At 39.0% G+C, this 17,965-nt stretch overlaps 1 protein-coding gene across 5 annotated transcripts in view; it reads right to left on the bottom strand.

Annotated features, from left to right (window-relative positions):
• HHAT (hedgehog acyltransferase) overlaps positions 1–17,965 on the bottom strand; it is a 158,750-nt gene that overhangs the window by 70,782 nt on the left and 70,003 nt on the right. For all 5 annotated transcript variants that reach the window (XM_071739551.1, XM_071739556.1, XM_071739552.1 and 2 more), the window contains one exon: positions 9,323–9,524. In XM_071739551.1, coding sequence (XP_071595652.1) covers positions 9,323–9,524 — 202 coding nt within the window. The remainder of the gene's footprint in view (positions 1–9,322; positions 9,525–17,965) is intronic.

Below are 17,965 nucleotides of genomic sequence, written 5' to 3'. Positions count from 1 at the left end.
ATTTGCCAAAAATAACAGGACAGCATAAAAACAAGAGCACTGGTGAAAAGCTGAAAGAGAGCGAGGAGCAGATGGGATGGTGGGAAGGGAAGCAACACATCCTGACTAACAGTTACTGGCTATTTTATCTAGCTGCAGTTAGGCTTGGTGAAAATGGAGGGCAGGGTGTGACTGAGCAGCTGGGGGAGCAGATGGGACGGAGGAAAGGCTGACAATTGTGACAAAGCTCTGCCAAACAGAATGCCAATTTATTTAATTTTTAAAGTGAGCAGTAGAAACGAAAATGGGTTGGGTCCAAGCAGTGGGACAGCTTCTAAAATTGTTTGTTAACACACATTGTCAATGGGTAACAGTGATAAAAGTGTGTTTGGGAGACTGGAGAAACAAAAGGAGGGAATGCATGTGCTCATTAAGGTTGGTGGATGCTAGGCATGAAGAGCAGCAGGAACAAGGGAAAGGCAGCTTCTGAGAGGCTGAAATGTCAATATAATACCAACTCCTGCACTCTGAAGCTGAGGAACAGATGCTGAATAGGCTAAGAGACTGTACCACAGAACAGAAAAGCAACGGAAATGAAAAACACATCCAAAACATCCATTTATGAAGTATTCCAAAAGAAACTGTGGAATCCCCAGAGCTATTACAGTAAGGAACAGGCCTGCAAGCAGCAAGTAAACAAGATGAGTTAAAAGACCTTATCCATCAACAACTGTCATACCAAATGGAAGAAAAGATTTAATTTCCCAACAACATACACTGTACCTTTCAGTAATCATGGTAAGCATTCCTGTTTGCTCCCTTCTTCATCTAGCTCCAACCCAGAACCTGTTCATTTTACTTTGATATATTTTTCTAGCATTTTAATTTGTGTGCTGTTATTCCCTTATCCCCAAGATGAACGGTGGACTGAGGTCACCTCCTGTTTCTTTTCAAGGTGTGTACTTTCCTTTTAAGGCAAAGGTAAAAATTAGCTCCTGTAAGGTTCACACATGAAGGTGGGAACTGATGACATTTCTTCAAGAGACAGGATAATGCAAAGGACCTGTAATTCCCTACATCACTTCTATAAAAAGAAGACCAAACAATTAAAACCAAGCAGCTGTTAGTTAAGATCTATTTTTGCAAATAGAACTTGTTTCTGAATTTAGAAATAAATGCTATATATAGTATTTGAGAAGATACTCATCTTCTGTATTGATGTCTTACTAAACATTCACTCCACAAAATGCTGTCTTGCACTATCACCAGTTCATTTTTAGATTTTCCAAAAGATCTACATTTATAGCATCTCTCAGCAAACAGCCAACCCCCCTTCTGTTAGAAGAAAGCCTCCTACCAGCTCGTATGTGTGCAATACACTTAACAGATGCATGTGTGAAACTTTGGCATACACAAAAGTAAATTTCAGTACTTGCTCCTCCACTTAACTCTTCACCCTCAAGGAACCTGCTCTAACATTATTTTTTTTTAAGTGGCAGCTTGTGAAAAGTGTGAAATGAGTAGCATTGGAATGCACCATATTGTTCTCTATTCTATGTTTAAAGTAGGGAATTTAACCAAGTAATGGCAGTGTGCATACTCCTATAAACATGCCTCAGCTCTCACCAAGGAGGCCAGGTAAGAGACCCATACACTCTCCTCTATGTCCAGGTCCTTCACATCTTTAGTTCTGTTCTTCTGGCTCCCACTCTGCCCATTATGGTTCTTTTACATCCCTCATCAACATTTTAACATTTTTACCTTTTAAACTGTTATCAAAATGGAAACAGATCTAACCTCACCAATCACAAGTGCTGCATTTTGCTTCTGCTTTGTGGCTCTCCCACACTGCCACCATGAAGCTGGTAAGAAATTAAATAATACATAGTAATGATCCCCATGGAGTCATCTGATAAACACTCTCAGCAAATACAGACCTCTCCTTCACTGCGTTGAGTGTCTGAAGCTGAAGTCATGGCAGAAAGGCAAGAGTGCAACTGCTCTTCAGTATGGTAACCTTTACTTCCATAATTGCTGACACCTGTTTTCTGGACTAATTTTTGAGGTGAACAACAGAGGGAGGTTCTTTTCATGTAACAGTAATAAAGAAGCACATAAGTAGCATAACTCTGCCTTGGTTTTGCCCCTTAGCATAATTTACTTGCTTTTCAAACTACATAATGGGCTAAGGTACCAGAAAAATGCCTGGAGGAAGTAAAAATCAGTAAAAGTAAAAAATCAGGAGGAAGTAAATAATGCTGGTAAGTGAGAGAAACATTTTTTTTCTGTTATGACAACTAAGCAGCCACACAAGGGGCTTCCCAGCTCACACTGTGGTCTGAAGCAGAGTTCCAATCACCTGGTTGAAGACAGATTGAAAACCACAAGTTTCTCTACTGCTGGCATCAAAACGAGTACCTCTTGCCCAGATTTGACAAAAAAAAAAAAAAAAAAAAAAAAAAAAAAAGGATGCTTTCACTCCAAAGTTAAAATCTATAGAATGTTATCTCTGAAACCTTACTGCAGCCACTTTTGTCATTCCCTGTATCACAGAAATAACAGAAAGCTAGGGGTTGGAAAGGACCTCAAAAGATCACTGGGTCCAACCCCCCTGCCAAAGCAGGGTCACCTATAGCAGGTCACACAGGAATGCATACAGGTGGATTTTGAATGTCTGCAGGGAAGGAGACTCCACAACCCCCCTGGGCAGCCTGTGCCAGTGCTCTGACCTTCACAGTGGAAAAGTTTTTCCTCGTATTTATCTGGAACCTCCTATGCTCAAGATTGTACCCATTGCCCCTTGTCCCATCATTGGACGTAACTGAACAGAGCCTGGCACCATCCTCCTGGCACCTGTCCTTTACATATTTATAAACACTGATGAGGTTGCCCCACATTCCCCTCTTCTTCTCCAAGCTGAAGAGACCCAGCTCCCTCAGTCTTTCTACATAAAGGAGATTTTCCACTTCTGTATCACCTTGCAGGCTCTGTGCTGAACTCTTTCAAGCAGTTCCCTGTCCTATATATAAAAGCCTGTATCATATTACATATGCTTGTTCTTCACACAAAACAACACCTACTAGATGTTCAATCTTTGTAACTGAGTCTCAGGCAAGAAGTTCCCTCAGCAGAGAAAACTGGAGTCAGAGTGCAAGTGTGCATGTGTGTGTGTGTGTTTCTGTCTGCATTTTTAGCAGGGCTCTCAAAATGTTTTGGGATTCAAATGAGCCCTTACTACAAGAGGGTGGAGGAGAGAAAAAAAAAATCAAGCAAAAGCAGAATCATGGCAAGAATTACCTGCCTCAGAATTACTGTTGGCAAAGCTACAAGTCAGCAAAAAAACTTAGAATGCACCAGCCAGCACACATTCACCTTTGATGTTCATTCAGCAGCTCAGTACAAACCAGCACCCTGGTAACTCAGCTTGCTGCTTCTGTGTACCACATGCAAAGATCAGGTGTCACAGGTCTGCCCTGGGTCATGTTCACGCCTTGGGAAGGGAGGTTCCATTGATTCTGAGTCAGAGTACACCTGGATCATACAAGTTTCTGTCTAGATCAATGATACAGCTGACCTCAAGGTTGGGATGCGGGGTGTGGGACAAGTCCCATTCACTGGTCTGGGTTTTACCATTAGGGGTGATACCTGTATCTCAAAAACTAATTCTGAAGTAGAGGAGTCTGAGTAAGGGACTTTGCTCAACTACCCTATCTTATATTCTTACAGATTCTCAGAGAGTGACATGACAAACACAAGAGAAGTCTACAGCAAGCACTTTAAAAAGTTATGAAGTATCCCAGGCAATGCTTACCAGTTAATTGAATCACCATGTTCCAACAAAAGTATGTATGAATTACACAAAACTATTAATAAAATAGAAAAGGTCAGGCAGCTTGACATTTGTAAACCCATGGTATAAACACTCTTTCCACCAAATGAAGCAAAATAAAGATCAAAGCCTAGAGTGTGCTGAAGAACAGCTGAGAAAGGTCTTTATTTATTAGAGATCTTATTATAGATCTAATCTTGCAAGGTGGCCAACAAACAAACTTCCTTTGAACAAGTTCCTAATGTTTTGTCAGATTTTGCCTCAGTCAGCTGCAGAAAGAAGCTTTAAAGTTATCTCACACCAGTTTAAACAAAATTATACTTGCAACAATGAATTATGTCATTAAGGAGACAGATATACACTTGCTTCAATGGATATAGGACATAGGAATCTTTATCTTGGCTAGGCTAAATTTGGGCTTTAAACATTGGGCTGAGTAATTATTGCAGCAGAACCCAGTTGATTTCATTGTCCCCCTGACTTTAAATGTGGAGGCTCAGCCTCCCACCCCATACTGCTCAGGTACATTTGCAAGGGGGAAGTTCCAAGTCATCGAGCTTCTCCTTTGCCAATTCTTTTCCTTGGCTTTCATCTCTTACACTGGGTGCTTTTGAGATTCCTCTCCATAAGACAAATCATCTAAACCTTTCTGCTGGGGTAAAGAGCAAGATCAGCTTAGCAAAGATTCCAGGAGGAGGGCATGCAGAGGAGGAAAAGATGAGACTGCAAGGAAGGGAGGAAAGGGCAATGAAATCTTTCTCCCTTCAGCAGCAATGAGCTGTTAGATCAGCTTTAATTCCCTGTCCAGCCACAGCCCAGACAGAGGTCAGGCTCATCAGTCAGCACCTTTCCATGCTCCATACCAGCTGTCTGCAGGATCACTGCATAATGCATAACTTACTATGAATAACTATGCACCCAGCAGAAGAAACAGGGCAAAGTTAAATAAAGGAAAAACAATAGACAATAGAACCCCTCACCACACCCAACTTTTTGAAAGATGTCAAAATTATTTTCTCTGTGAAGCTGAGGATGCCAATTGACATGGACCACACCTCTGCTACCCAAAACAATGGTAAAATTTTAACTATACAGTGAAACGTATGGAATTCATTCTTCTGGGGAAAAAATAATCTAACACACTAAAGAAATCTAATATAATACATTGGCCAAAACCATGGACATCATTCAAAATATCTACCATTTGTAAAGAGGAGTTGGGAAAGCAACTGCAGTTTACTGAAACAGACTTCATTAGTGCACCTAAATGAATGAAATGTAGAAATGTAAGTATTTTACACTTTAAAATCCAAACCACTTACAAGGATAGTACAAATTACTTAAAAATAAGCCATGCTAAAAAATCTGTTGGTTTCTCAAATTGGATTGTTTATGGTGTACTTCGTTTCTTACTAAATATATCTAGAAATAAGATCCTAAACTAGAAAATCATCAGAGGATGACTTTTGAAGAGGTATCTTTGAATTAAAAGAATTCTTACTGGACTGGATTACATGTTTTCATTTTACTGAAGAACTAAGAAGCTAAATGTTACTGTTTCAATTGAGATTAAAACAAACTACCACCTTCACCCATTTCCACCTCTTTTAAAATTATTTCCAAATATTTTTATTTTTTTTTAAATCCACTTATTTATAGAGGTCAGCTAATCTAAGGTTTAAATTATTCTAAATCTATTTTTTATATCAAGATCTAATTTCTTGTACAGAGCTGTATTTTTCTTTTCAAATGGAAAAAAAATCAAATAACTAGAAGAATGAGTCATTAGCATTTTCTGTCAGCAATCTGACATGGTATTTACTAAAAGTCAATACAAATTCTGTCATTTATTTTGAAAGAGTTACTACTGGAGTCTCTGCTCGTTTGTAAGACATTAATAGAGAATCAATGAAACAAAGAATTACTTTGCTCAAGTAGCCCGATTGTTGGTGGTGCAAACTGGTAGTATGGGTTTAAATATCCCCTGAAAATGGATTAAAAAAACCCACAACTGATAAAACACAGTAACACTACACACAGTAACACTACTCCAGTTTAATATAACATTCCCTAGCTTATATACAATGTTTTAATGAAAAGACAGTATTACTTAATTCACCTCTAATAAACTGATACCTGACAAATACTCTCTAGGGAAAACCAAAAAAAAAGATACATATGTAGCTAATTTCTCATAACACAACTCAGTGAAACATGAAAGTTCAGAGCAGTGTAAGCTGAAAAGTACGTAAGAAGGAGCATCAGCTCTTTTAGCTGAAATCAGAAAAGCTGTCAGACTGCAAGGAATGTGTTATTTACCCATATTGTGCCAGGTTTCAAGTGCTGAGATCTAAACTACCATAAAATCTGCATAAATATAGGGTCCAATCTTTTTATATATTTTCTCAGTCAGAAAAAGGATTCCCTGAGGGTAGAGACTCAAATGTGCTTTATTTAGATTTCTAAATCTTTCTATTGCAAGGGACATGAGAAAATAGAGGGGGGAGGGGAAGCCATTTTGCTATAGTCCTTGTTATTCTTTTTGATCAATTCAATTAAAAAAAAAAAAGATAATTGAAAATTCAACTTATTCTTCAAGTGTTTTTTTAGCGTTTTACTAATTGAACACCTGCTCAATTGTAACTCTAATAACAATATGTGATGAGGTTTGGTAAACAGAATTGGTTAAAACCAGCATAAACATGTGCTTTATTGTGTATTCGTTAGTTTTTTTTCAGAAACTCATCAGCTATGCTGGGGACAAAAATAGACTTTTGTCTTCAAAAATAGCCTCCAAGAGGCAGTGCAGCAAGTGAGTGAAGCACAAGAATGCGAAGGATTTCAGCTTGTCAAGAGATGAAATTTAAGTGAAAAAGCCACACAGCAGAGCAGGGTTCTCAGCACCATGGTGACTTTACTTGCAGCATACCTTACGCTGAGGCAGGATTATGGGAATGCTTCCAAAAGCCAGATTATAAGAGGAAAAAAACATTATATAGGGCAGTTCATTTTAAATGAATTCTTCTTAGAGAATGCTGCATCACTCCATCCCTTGATAAGGAAAGGTCAAAGTCCAACTACTCAGCTGTTCCCCATTCTTAGTGTTCAAGAAAAAAATGGGACTTTGTCAGAAGAGTGAAGAGAGAGTAATGTCAGGAAAAGCAAAGGCTATAGCTCATATTGTTGTAGAGAAACCTTCAAGGCATAAGACAAAACATGGTTCAGCCATAACCAATTGCAGCAAGATTAGTGCCTAATGCACTAATTCACATGCCAAAACTATTCATATTAAAATGTTGGCATATTAAAATGTTACAGTGAAAGATGGAAAGTCTACAGTCGTGTTTCCAAAACATAAATGCAAAACGAGAGATACAAAAGACATTGGATGGGCCTTTAAAAACACTGGATAAAAACAAAAGGGAGAAAAGGAGTAAAATGCACTTTGCTCACTGATAGGGAGTTAATTTACACAAAAAACAAACCTTCTGCCAGCATCAGTTAACTATCGTTAAAATTATGTGCTAGAAATTAATCCAACATATCATCCCACCTGCATAACACCACATTCTTGTAATTTCTATGGTATTTAAGCATTAACCCTTAACTATACAAGAACTTAAATAGTTCTTGTAAAATTTCTAATACAGTGACATCAAATAGAAAAAGTTCCTACACTTATATCCCCTCATACAGATGGATGCCTAAAAAGATTCACTGTCTTCCAGTCCAGATAAATACATGCAGCTGGTCAGAAGCTCAGTTTGACCCCAGAGGTAGGATTAATGGATCTGATTTTCTCAGAAGGAAAAAAAGCTGCTTCCTGACTGTCACTGGATTTGCAGCGATGTACAGCTGGATGATACAAGGTAGCACCAGCTGTTATTGTCAACTAAATTCCTTAGCTGGATCAGTTGCCACACAAGGGACACTACCACACTGAAAACTAAGATGGGTGGGATGGAGAAAAAGCATATTTGATTGAGCATCAGGACTTCATCAGGTTGCAGAATGAGTCACCACCACCAGAACATTATAAGAGAACAAATTCTTTGCACTTATCACTACTAAGGGAGCAAGACAGGAATTATTTTTTTTTACAAAGAGTTATTAGATGTGTGATCCAATAGGAAGCAAACCTGCTGACTAAAATGACCATCAAAATTTAAAAAGTGGGCTTTTTGCATATGATTGCATGAAAAAGATAAATTTGTCCTTTGGAAATGACAGCACAAAGGTCAATAGCATAAGTGAAAATATCAGAAGTAAAGGTAAATAATACTTCTGCATGAAGTTCAACAAGGCCAAGTGCAAGGTGCTACACTTGAGTTGAGGCAATCCCATGCACAAATACAGGTTGGGAGGAGAAAGGATTGAGGGCAGCCCTGAGAAGAAGGATTTGGGGGTGATGGTGGACCAGAAGTTTAACATGAGCCATCAATGTGTGCTTGCAGCCCAGAAAGCCCAGCCTGTCCTGGGCTGCTTCAAAAGAAACATGGCCAGCTGGACCTGAGAGGTGATTCTCCCCCTGTGCTCCACTCTCATAACACCCCACCTGGAGTAGTGTGTTGAGTTCTGAAGTCCCCAACATAAAAAGGACACAGACCTCCTTGAGCATGTCCAGAGGAGAGCTACAAGAACGATCAGAGGGCTGGAGCACCTTCCCTATGAAGACAGGATGAGGAATAGGGTTGTTCAGCCTGGAGAAGAGGAGGCTCTAACATGACCTTGTAGCAGCTTTCCAATAACTGAAGGGGCCCTACAAGAAAGCTGGGGCAGGGATTTTTTCATGGGTGTGTAGTGAGCAACGGTTTAAAAATTGAAGAGGGGAGATTTAGGTTAGGAGTAAATTCTTTACTATGAGGGTGGTAAAGCAGTGAGACAGGTTACCCAGAGATGTTGTGGATGCCCCCTCCCTGCAAGTCTTCAAGGCCAGGGTGGGGCCTTGAGCAACCTGATATAGTGGGAGGTGACCCTGCCCATAGAAAGGGATGGGGTTGGAACTAGATGACCTTTGAAGTCCCTTCCAATCCAAACTATTCTATGATTCTATGGTTTTCTTTACTTGGCTCTTTAGTGGCATAAGATTTTGCAGTGTAAGGTTGTTCCCAGATGCCAGGAGTTTCTACACATGCATTTGTCCGGGAAACACATGGTTGGAAATTTACACTTCTACTTTTACTGAAGATTAATATTTTAAGGCCGTCCTGAACACAAATATTAAAACCGGCTTCTGTTCAGCCCCACACAATGTGACAAACAGTTGCTTACTCTAGGACCCTAGAGGAAGCTTTTAAGATCATGCGTATTTCAGTGTTTGCTTTGCTAACAGTTTAGAAAATCCTGGTTGCAATGCTTACCTCAAATACTGGAGGGTGGGAAGGGGAATGTTAACTCTTTTATCTGTTATCCACTACTTCTAATCTAAATGCAAACTTAATGAAGTAACCAGGAACTTCAGACGAGCATGGAGCCATGAAACTTGAACATGAAATGAAGAGAAATTTAACTTACAATTAAATCTTGAATAAGCGAAAGGGAAAGTATCCTCTTGACACCATTTTCCACAATGACTCCAAGCCAATTAAGTGCACCCCAGTACCACAAATAACTTTGCCCTCCGTGCCAGTAGCTTACAAAAGCAAAAGTAAGGGCTGTGGAAAAGAGTGTTCCCAACAGACTGGACTGAGATCCTCCCATCGGAACATAAATGTACCTGTAGGTGAAATAACAGATAAGTGATTTTATTGGACATTTCCCAGAAATCTCAGAAAACATCCACTACAGAACAAATTTGTTATTTTGTGGCACTAAAAAAGAATCTGAGTAATTACCTGACATTTTCTATTTACAGACCTTGCCCTACTTTCTGCAAAGCTGTAGACCACTTCACAAAATTTGTGGAGATACCATTTGGCAAAAAGACAATTTTATGGTCACGGGGACTTTGCATTAGGCAAATGTATAGCACAAACTAGATTCTCAAAATTGCAAAAGACAAATGTTCAGGTTTTTTAAACTGCAGTAGTTGTAAGACAACTTATATACAGAAATTACACGTAAGCTTCATCTGAAATTAAATTATTAAATCTTAAAAAAAAGATCTAGAACATTTTATAAAGTCATATATAGTCATAACCCACAGAATGATTTCCATTTGTCAGAATTGTAAAAATATACGACTATGTTTTATTTTTAAAAGGTTGCAATTTCTTTCTTTTTAAATCTTTCCTTATAAATTGTATGAAGTGAAAATATTTTGTATCTGGTTCTCATATTGCACCCTCAGGAGCACCTCTGCCTGACAGCCTTCAGAGCACATGTACCAAAAAAACCCAAACCCAACAATCAGGGTGCTATATGAAGCACTCTTCATGCAATTATAGTCCATATTTAAACTGGACCCAGAACTCAGAACCTTATATTTATTGATGCTTATAAGAGAACAGAATGAAGTGCTCATACAATAAAATAAGAGAAGCAATGGGATTCTGAAAGCTGACACTGTTTTCCATATCACTTCACTTCCTTCCTGCCTAGAGACCTACACCCACTCCTGGCATTTTCCAAGTAAGGCACGGCCACTGGCCAGCCTTTATTTGGAAAAGTCAAAAATTTCTGTCAACATTTTCAAGAGACTCACTGGCATCGAGCTCCTGAGTACCAGTGAGGAGCTGTGGTATACAAGATCAGCCAGTGACAGTTCTCAGCTGTCATTCCTTCAGCACTAATGCACTCTACTGATGTTTGAGACTATTCCTACCTGCTAAGGCAATTAAAGGATTTATTTTGCAGAATTTTTTATCGCTAGTTATCACCTTTTTCAGTCAGAGAAACTAGCTTAAGTACTAGCTTAAAAATTTAGACAGGAAACTAATAGTAGTGCTCTATTCCTAATTTTAGGAAGCAAGAAAATACAGCAACAGGGTAAAATTAAGCGATGAGAGTAATTAGAAGGTAAACAGAAAACTAATTTTATAAAACCCTGTCAAATGCACCAATTCTCTCTAAGTATAACATCAATACACCTTTTCAACTTGCTACAGGGAACATCCAGTTACATTTACAAGTGATTTTCAATATAAGTGTACATTTTACAGAGAATATGAAAATAAACAGAAATTAAGATCAATATTTTAAATATATTTTTATACATATGTTGTTGTTTTCTTCTGTCTCCCCTTCCTATATTTTTCTTAGATCTAGTCTTTTCTCATCCCCTGTATAAAACAGCAGTGTGACAGCAATAGACACTTGCAATCAATAGTCCAAGAGAAGGTCTTAGCAGCCTGGAACCAGGGGGATCCTCTGCTTGGCTCTGGCATGGAGGGTGAAGAGTGCAGAGCAACAGCCCCCAGTGCTTCGGACAAATTCCTTCCATGCAAAAGACTATAGAAATAAAAGATCAAAGCAGCTCATCCCCTTTCAGGACATCCTTTCCCAACACTTTCCCTCTTCCTTTTAAATCGGCTGATTATTTTATTTTTTTAGACAGGGCCCACTGTTATTAGAAGTTCCCCCCACAGGTGGGTTGGAGGGAGGTTGCAGCCTAGCTCTGCAGTTAAGAAAACACAACCCTGAGGGCATCACCTCTGTGTGTGTCCCCAGCCCTGCAAGGATGGCAGTGTCTTGTCTCGAAGGACTTCACCCAGAGGAGCCTGAAACAGGACACTGCTGGCCCTGTCGCTCTCAGCAAATTCTCGTACAATTACTTAAACACAATATTTAAAAGTAACACAGATGCCATCCAAGAGACACAGCCCTGTGACAGAGACCTTACTCTAAGCCCTAAGGAAAACCTTTCGCTGATTTCATAGGGTCTTGGATTAAATCCATGGCACAACAGGTAGCTTTTACAGTATAAGCAGCTTTGGGATTCCTTACAGATTCCTAACAGTCCCTTTCTCTGCACTGAGACACGTAGTGGTGGCACTGCCATTGCAAGGAGTGGGCCCGACAGCACCAGCCTGTTCAGTGCCAATCGCAGCTCAATTTAGGTTGGGCTGAACGACTTTCAGATTACTGTGCAGACAAAAATTGGCTATTTTCTGATTTTTAGTGTCTAAGAGCAGCAGAGAGAGAACAGAGCCGCAAAACCTCGTAATTCTGCTGATTGCTGAAGGCCAGTGAAGTTTTAGCTCCTAGTGAGGACCATGGTAATTTTGTAACTGAAAATTCACTTGGACTGCCTTTGTGAAGATCCCTCTGAAGGAGGACAGAAGCCAAAATGAGTCACATAATCTTTAGTAACACTTCAACCTTCCTCTCCAGTAGTGTGGAGAGTCTACAAGCAATAGGCAACTCAGGTAACATGGAGCCAGGGCCAGACCATGGGGCCGCGCCAGCCAGTTTGTGCTCTCTGATATAACCAAAACTGTCTCTCAAAAGAACCACTGCAAGAGCCCTTGTTATTACAAAATTCATTTTCCTTTTTTTCGAGTATTGCAGTAGTTCAGGTGGTAGTATTTCTCAATACTATCCTGTGTGTTTACACAGAAAAGCACTCACGTTTTTACAGAAAGCAACATTTACACTGAAGTGTGAGGGAGAATAAAGCAGTGAATAGTATTATCAAGCCAGAAGATAGAAGAAAACTATTACTTCTGTGTTATCCTTTATGACACAACATACACTTTGTAACTAACAATTTGTGGTCGTTTAAACCCAACCAATATCTAAGCCTCACACAGCCCCTCACCAAGCGCCCCAGGGGGATGGGGAAGAAAAAAAGCCTCTTACAGTACATTAGGAAAGTTGCTCTGTCCCCCAGCTCAGCCTCAGGGAGGTGCAGGGGTGGGAGGAAGAACAGAGAGAGATTAAAGTAGAATGGCTACTGGAGTTTGATGTCTTAAAAATCTGCATGCTTCCCAATTTTTTTTTTGTTCTTACAACTACTGCTGCCTACCTCCCATCTATCCTAGTTCTTCTGTACTGGAATTAGAAATTCAAAGTTTACACAGAGAGGCTGCTGTGGAGCACATTGATCTGCTGCACTGTATGCAGCATGGCATTTCATAAATACCTCATTCTAAGCTTCCATGCAGGTTTTAAGACTATTTCCATCTCTAATCACAGAAAATCCATGGAGAAGCTCAAAAGCCCCAGCTCAGGGATTATTAACACATAGAAGTAATCATGCTTCCTCATGGCAGACTAGCAGAACTCAAAGGAACATCCTCATAGCAGAATTTCTTAACAGCTCTTAAGCAGATTACACATGCTGGATGTGCAAGGAAGGCAGACCCAGCTGAACAACATGGTGCCAATGTGCAACAAGTTTATCTTAATTCACATACTCACACAACAGGTATTTGGTGGTCAATGGGCCAAAGATAGATAAATGAAGGAAAGCAACAAAGTATTTTGCCAAGAGAAATGGATGCTAAGGGAAGTAGATTCGAGGATGGTAATTGGTCAAGCACCTGCAAGTTATTTTAGAAGGATAGGTAATGCTGGTTCTCCTCAAGAGCCATGAAAATTAGACCTGTGGAAGATGCTTAGTATCAAAAAATGCAGGCTAGGTGAGTAAATAAAAATAGAACATCAACTTAGGGGATCAAAAATCAATCCCTGCCAATACTTCAAAGGTGAAATTTGAAAGTTAGTGAACAGAGAATGTTTCCAGGCAAGCTGTTGAAGAGGAATTCATCTATACAGGCCAGGCTTTGCCAACCATTTCTAAACTGGCTGCACCTCTCTTAATGACAGCAAGGAAAAGCACTTCATGTTGCCAGAAGAAAAGCTGTGCATATTAAATGAAGGAAGAACAGAACTCCATGCAGGTCAAGTATCTCAAAACATTTGGGGAGCATTTTAGTCCAAATGAATAAATATTGAGGGACTGTTACACAGTGAAACTTACTTGAACCCACACTTGACATGACAAAACATACATTCTTAGCCTTCCCCTTCCAAGGCAAAGATGCTGTCATTGTTCCATAGACTCCATTTTGACTTCAAACTAAAACTTGTGTGCTATTTAAATGTTACTTTCACAAAATGTCTATCTGTCATGTGAATAACCAAGTGCCTTACTTTTAGTCCCACTTATGGTAGCTTAAATCAGATTATTTACAGCCAGCAACATGTTCCATTTACACAATTTATCTTAATTTTAACTTACTAAGTGAACGCTAGAGAATCAGATAAAATATGTAAATGGTACCATTTAAATCCCTAAAGTAATGCAAACACAAACATAATAGCTGAGGTATTTAAAAGTGACATTTACTTACAGAGAATAACTTTTAAATCCAATAATCATTTTGTTAGATTTCTTCAAGTGGTAATCTACAGAATAATCATGAGAAATCTGACAATCATTCCCTTGAAAAACAAATTGTTTTGTTTCTTTTAATGACATCTACATTGTGAAGTTTTTATTCTGGTAACTTCAGAAAACCACCAAGATGAGCACTTAAAACCAGTTTGGAATCACTCTGAAGGGTTTTTATTCCTTGAGGCCTCACTACACTGTTCTTACTTCCACATGCATGTAATTTTAAACATATTTAAATCCTGAATTAAGTGTGAGTAAAGCACCTGCTTAAATGCTGTTCTGCCTATGGGGTTTCTTCAACATGTGCTTAAATTTCTTCCTGAAGTCAGGCCATACAACCAGATGCATGCTATCTATGATCTTAGCCTCTCCTTAGCTATTGGTCTGGGAATGTCTTATCTAAAACCAGGTGAAATGTAATTTAAAAAAAAAAAAAAAAGCTAATATGCTTGTAATGGCAAGTTTCTTGTAAATACAATTAATTTATGAGCTTTTTTTTTTTGTTTATTTCAAGGGACATCTGATGTTAAAAAACCAATTCCTCTGTAAATTTCAAAGCATTCAAGGGTTACCCATACTGGTTTTAGCTGAACAGTTACATAGCCACCACAGTAAACATTAAAAAAGCAATAAGTACTTCAATAAGTACTGTCTTCCACCTTGCATCCCAACAACAGAAATCACTTGAGGTTCTGTAAAGTCATGGTGTCCATTTGTGAACATAGACACGTTTCATTTGGGCAGCATTATCCCAGGAGAATCTCACCCTTTAAGTCACTAAGAAGTACATCATTAGTTATGAAATCAATGGTCAACATGAACCTGAACATTTTTGAGATAAACAAAAACAACTTATCATTCATTTTGATTCTAAATTATCACAAGGATTGTCACCTCAAAAGAGATTTGATTGAAATGAAACATATGGCAGGACACAGGATAAGAGCTACAGAGGAATTCCCTCTAGAACTGCAGCTGGGCTTCCTTAATCTATTTGAAATCCTGTGTTTTCTTTCTCTGGCTTTAAAGCATTGGTTTCAAACATTTCTCTGCTGCATAATAAAAATATTTCAGTCCAAGGTCTTCTAATTCTTACTCCTGTAAGAATTCACAAGCTCTTAAAACTCCTGTTTTGTCAGTTCAAGTTTTCACTGAGCTGGATGGAGCTACATAGAGTGCAAATGTAAAGCCCACCTCTAAGTCTTGGCAAGACTGAGTCCTACATAAACAAATTTGTTTCAAATCACTGAACCATCTCCTCTAAACAAGATTTTGAAGGCTAAGCCCCACACATCTGCACCTGAAAGAAAATAAAAACAGGTATTTGGAATACCATTTGGCAATATTTCCATTAGGAAAGGTAAGTCTCGATCTTACTTTGAAGCTGAATTTTTACACGGTCTAATAATTCTGGTGGGCTGTTGGCAAGGCTTTTTAAGCTCTGTAAGATTTTCTTGCCTCATCAGCTTAATGTGATGCTTAGAAAGACCTTGATAAACGCAGACCTTTTAAAATATTTAAGCTAATGTTGGCTTCAGGCAAGCCTTGTTAAACCGTCACAAAAATGTTTAATGAGAAATTAAGTCCATTTGGGTTAAAAAGTATTAATGAGGATATTCATATGCAAGAAAACTCAGCTTTACAAATGTGACCTGAATTTTGGTTCTTTCCAGTTGTTAGCATGTTCCCCGGCAACGAGTGTGCAATTTCCTACTAAAAATCTGAGAAGTGTTTAATGTATGTTTCTTCCCTTGTATTGAACACCAAATATTATCCAGGTCAAGTCCATATGTCAAAGGGCAGATAACTGAGGAATACTGAGCAAATAATTTTGAATTCAGTCTTCCAAGGAAGTTCATGCTTTCAAAGAGGGTCATTTATTTCATATGAAATATTAATATAAATCATAATACTTCATTTTTAATAGAAAAAGTTTCATTACTGATAGACTGCTGGGTTGTGTTTTCTTCCAGCAGCATCTAGAAAAGAAAGAAATGCTGCCTACCACCTGTCTGCAGTCAAACACAAAACTACCAGTCAACTATCTTTGATTGCAATGGGAATGGGAGAGGTTCCAGATGAGCAAAGAGGCTGGTAAAATCACTTCACTAAGTCCAAACCAGGATCCCAACTTCTTTGCCAGTGGCAGGAGAGGTTTGTGTCCCCACCAGGCTGATAGAGCTGGGAAGCAGACACCTCCTCTCTTGTTTGCAGAGCTCCCTGAAGCTATTCTGAGCTGAACTCCCCTCGGGGGCCCAATTCATTCTTGATACTCACAATATACCTACCAATGGGCTGATAATATCCAAGCTCAGCACGAAGTCCAGCAACCAGGCTCCTCTCCTTTGAAAACCTGGCTGGAGGAGGGTTCTATTAATAGCAGTCACTCTTGGCTTATAAATGGGTAGAGGTCAGGCTCTTTGCCAAGGAGACCAACATATCTTGCCTCCCAAAGGAGTGCTCCAGCTGTCTGTCACCAGGCTGCCACCAGGCAGGAAAGAAAATGAGATTCAGAGAGTGAATATGCAAGAAAGAAACAGTTTGTGGCTAGAGCATTTACCCAGGGAGATGCAGAGATCCCAAACCTGCTTTAGGCACCAGGAAATGTTCCTGTGCCAAAAGAATCTTTACACAAATCACACAAGGAACACCATCAACAAAATAATTATTTTTTTTTTTCCTCATTTTCTTTAGTTCTTCTGGTTCTTATATTGGAGGGCTCAGCTCAAAATCTGGAGCTTTCCAAATATGCACCAGCAGCTTAATAGGCAGAATTTTCCCACAAAAATTACCCCTTTGCAGCAAATCCCTTCCTTTGCCATCTCCTGTCTCATCCTACATGTCCATTTACAACAGCACATTTTCCAGTACTTTTCAACTACAGCTAAACAGAGACCAAGTCTTCCTCGGTGTATGTCTGCACATATCAAGGTATTTCTGGTTCAGTTAGTGAAATACAGTACTTGGTGCACACTGAAGAATGCAGCACTACACAAAAGTACACTCCTCCCTCTTAGAAAGCTGCTTTAAATTGCATAGAGGTAAGTACAAGCTATTTAGCCATCCTGCTAATCTTAGTATGCCAGGTATGTCCAAAAAGATGCAGATTCATCCAAATCTGTAGATTCAGATTTTTTAAACACTCATCACAGTGCACCTAACAGCTGCCTTTTTCAGCACGCCACTGCCAAAGGAGTGCATGAAGTGTAGTCACTACAACAGATCCCTTATTACAATATTTTTGCTTAGAGACACAGTGATAAAATTAAACAGCCCTCTCCAATTTGCTAGGTAAGAAAAAATATTTAATCTTCACACATCCATTTTCAGAGAGCTTGATTTAAATATTGCTTTGTACATGTGCATGTCGAAGGACTTGGTAAGTATTCACAGATCACACCACACTTTCACCAAACCATGCCAACACTTTTGCCTCACTAGGCGGAAACCAAGGCATCAGAAGGTATTCACCTGGGTACATCAAAAATATAGATTTTTGTGAAAAACGAATAATATTTGAGATCTGCAGTTTCAAAGCCAGTGAAGACTCTAAGTTCTACAACCTGCAGATTATAACCCAACATCAACAAAATATACTTCAAAGGCACCTCTGAAACAAAAGTGAAGGTATGTAATTATTGAAAAGCAGAAAGATAGAAGTCATGCTACATAAATATTGCAGGGAACTCAATGAATATCAATGTGTCTGCCTAAATATTTAGTAGCATTACATATTCCTCCAAGTTGCATGCACACAACTTAAAGAGTAAGACTTCTGCAGGATTCCAAGGTAAGAAATTCACTCACCTCCTGAATTCACACTTCCTAGAAAATACTGCCTGTAGTTCTGGGAAAAGACTATTTATAAAATACAGCCA

Source organism: Heliangelus exortis, chromosome 3, assembly GCF_036169615.1.
Source record: "Heliangelus exortis chromosome 3, bHelExo1.hap1, whole genome shotgun sequence".
In the NCBI taxonomy this organism is placed as follows: domain Eukaryota; kingdom Metazoa; phylum Chordata; class Aves; order Apodiformes; family Trochilidae; genus Heliangelus; species Heliangelus exortis.
This window is presented reverse-complemented; position numbering and strand designations above follow the sequence as displayed.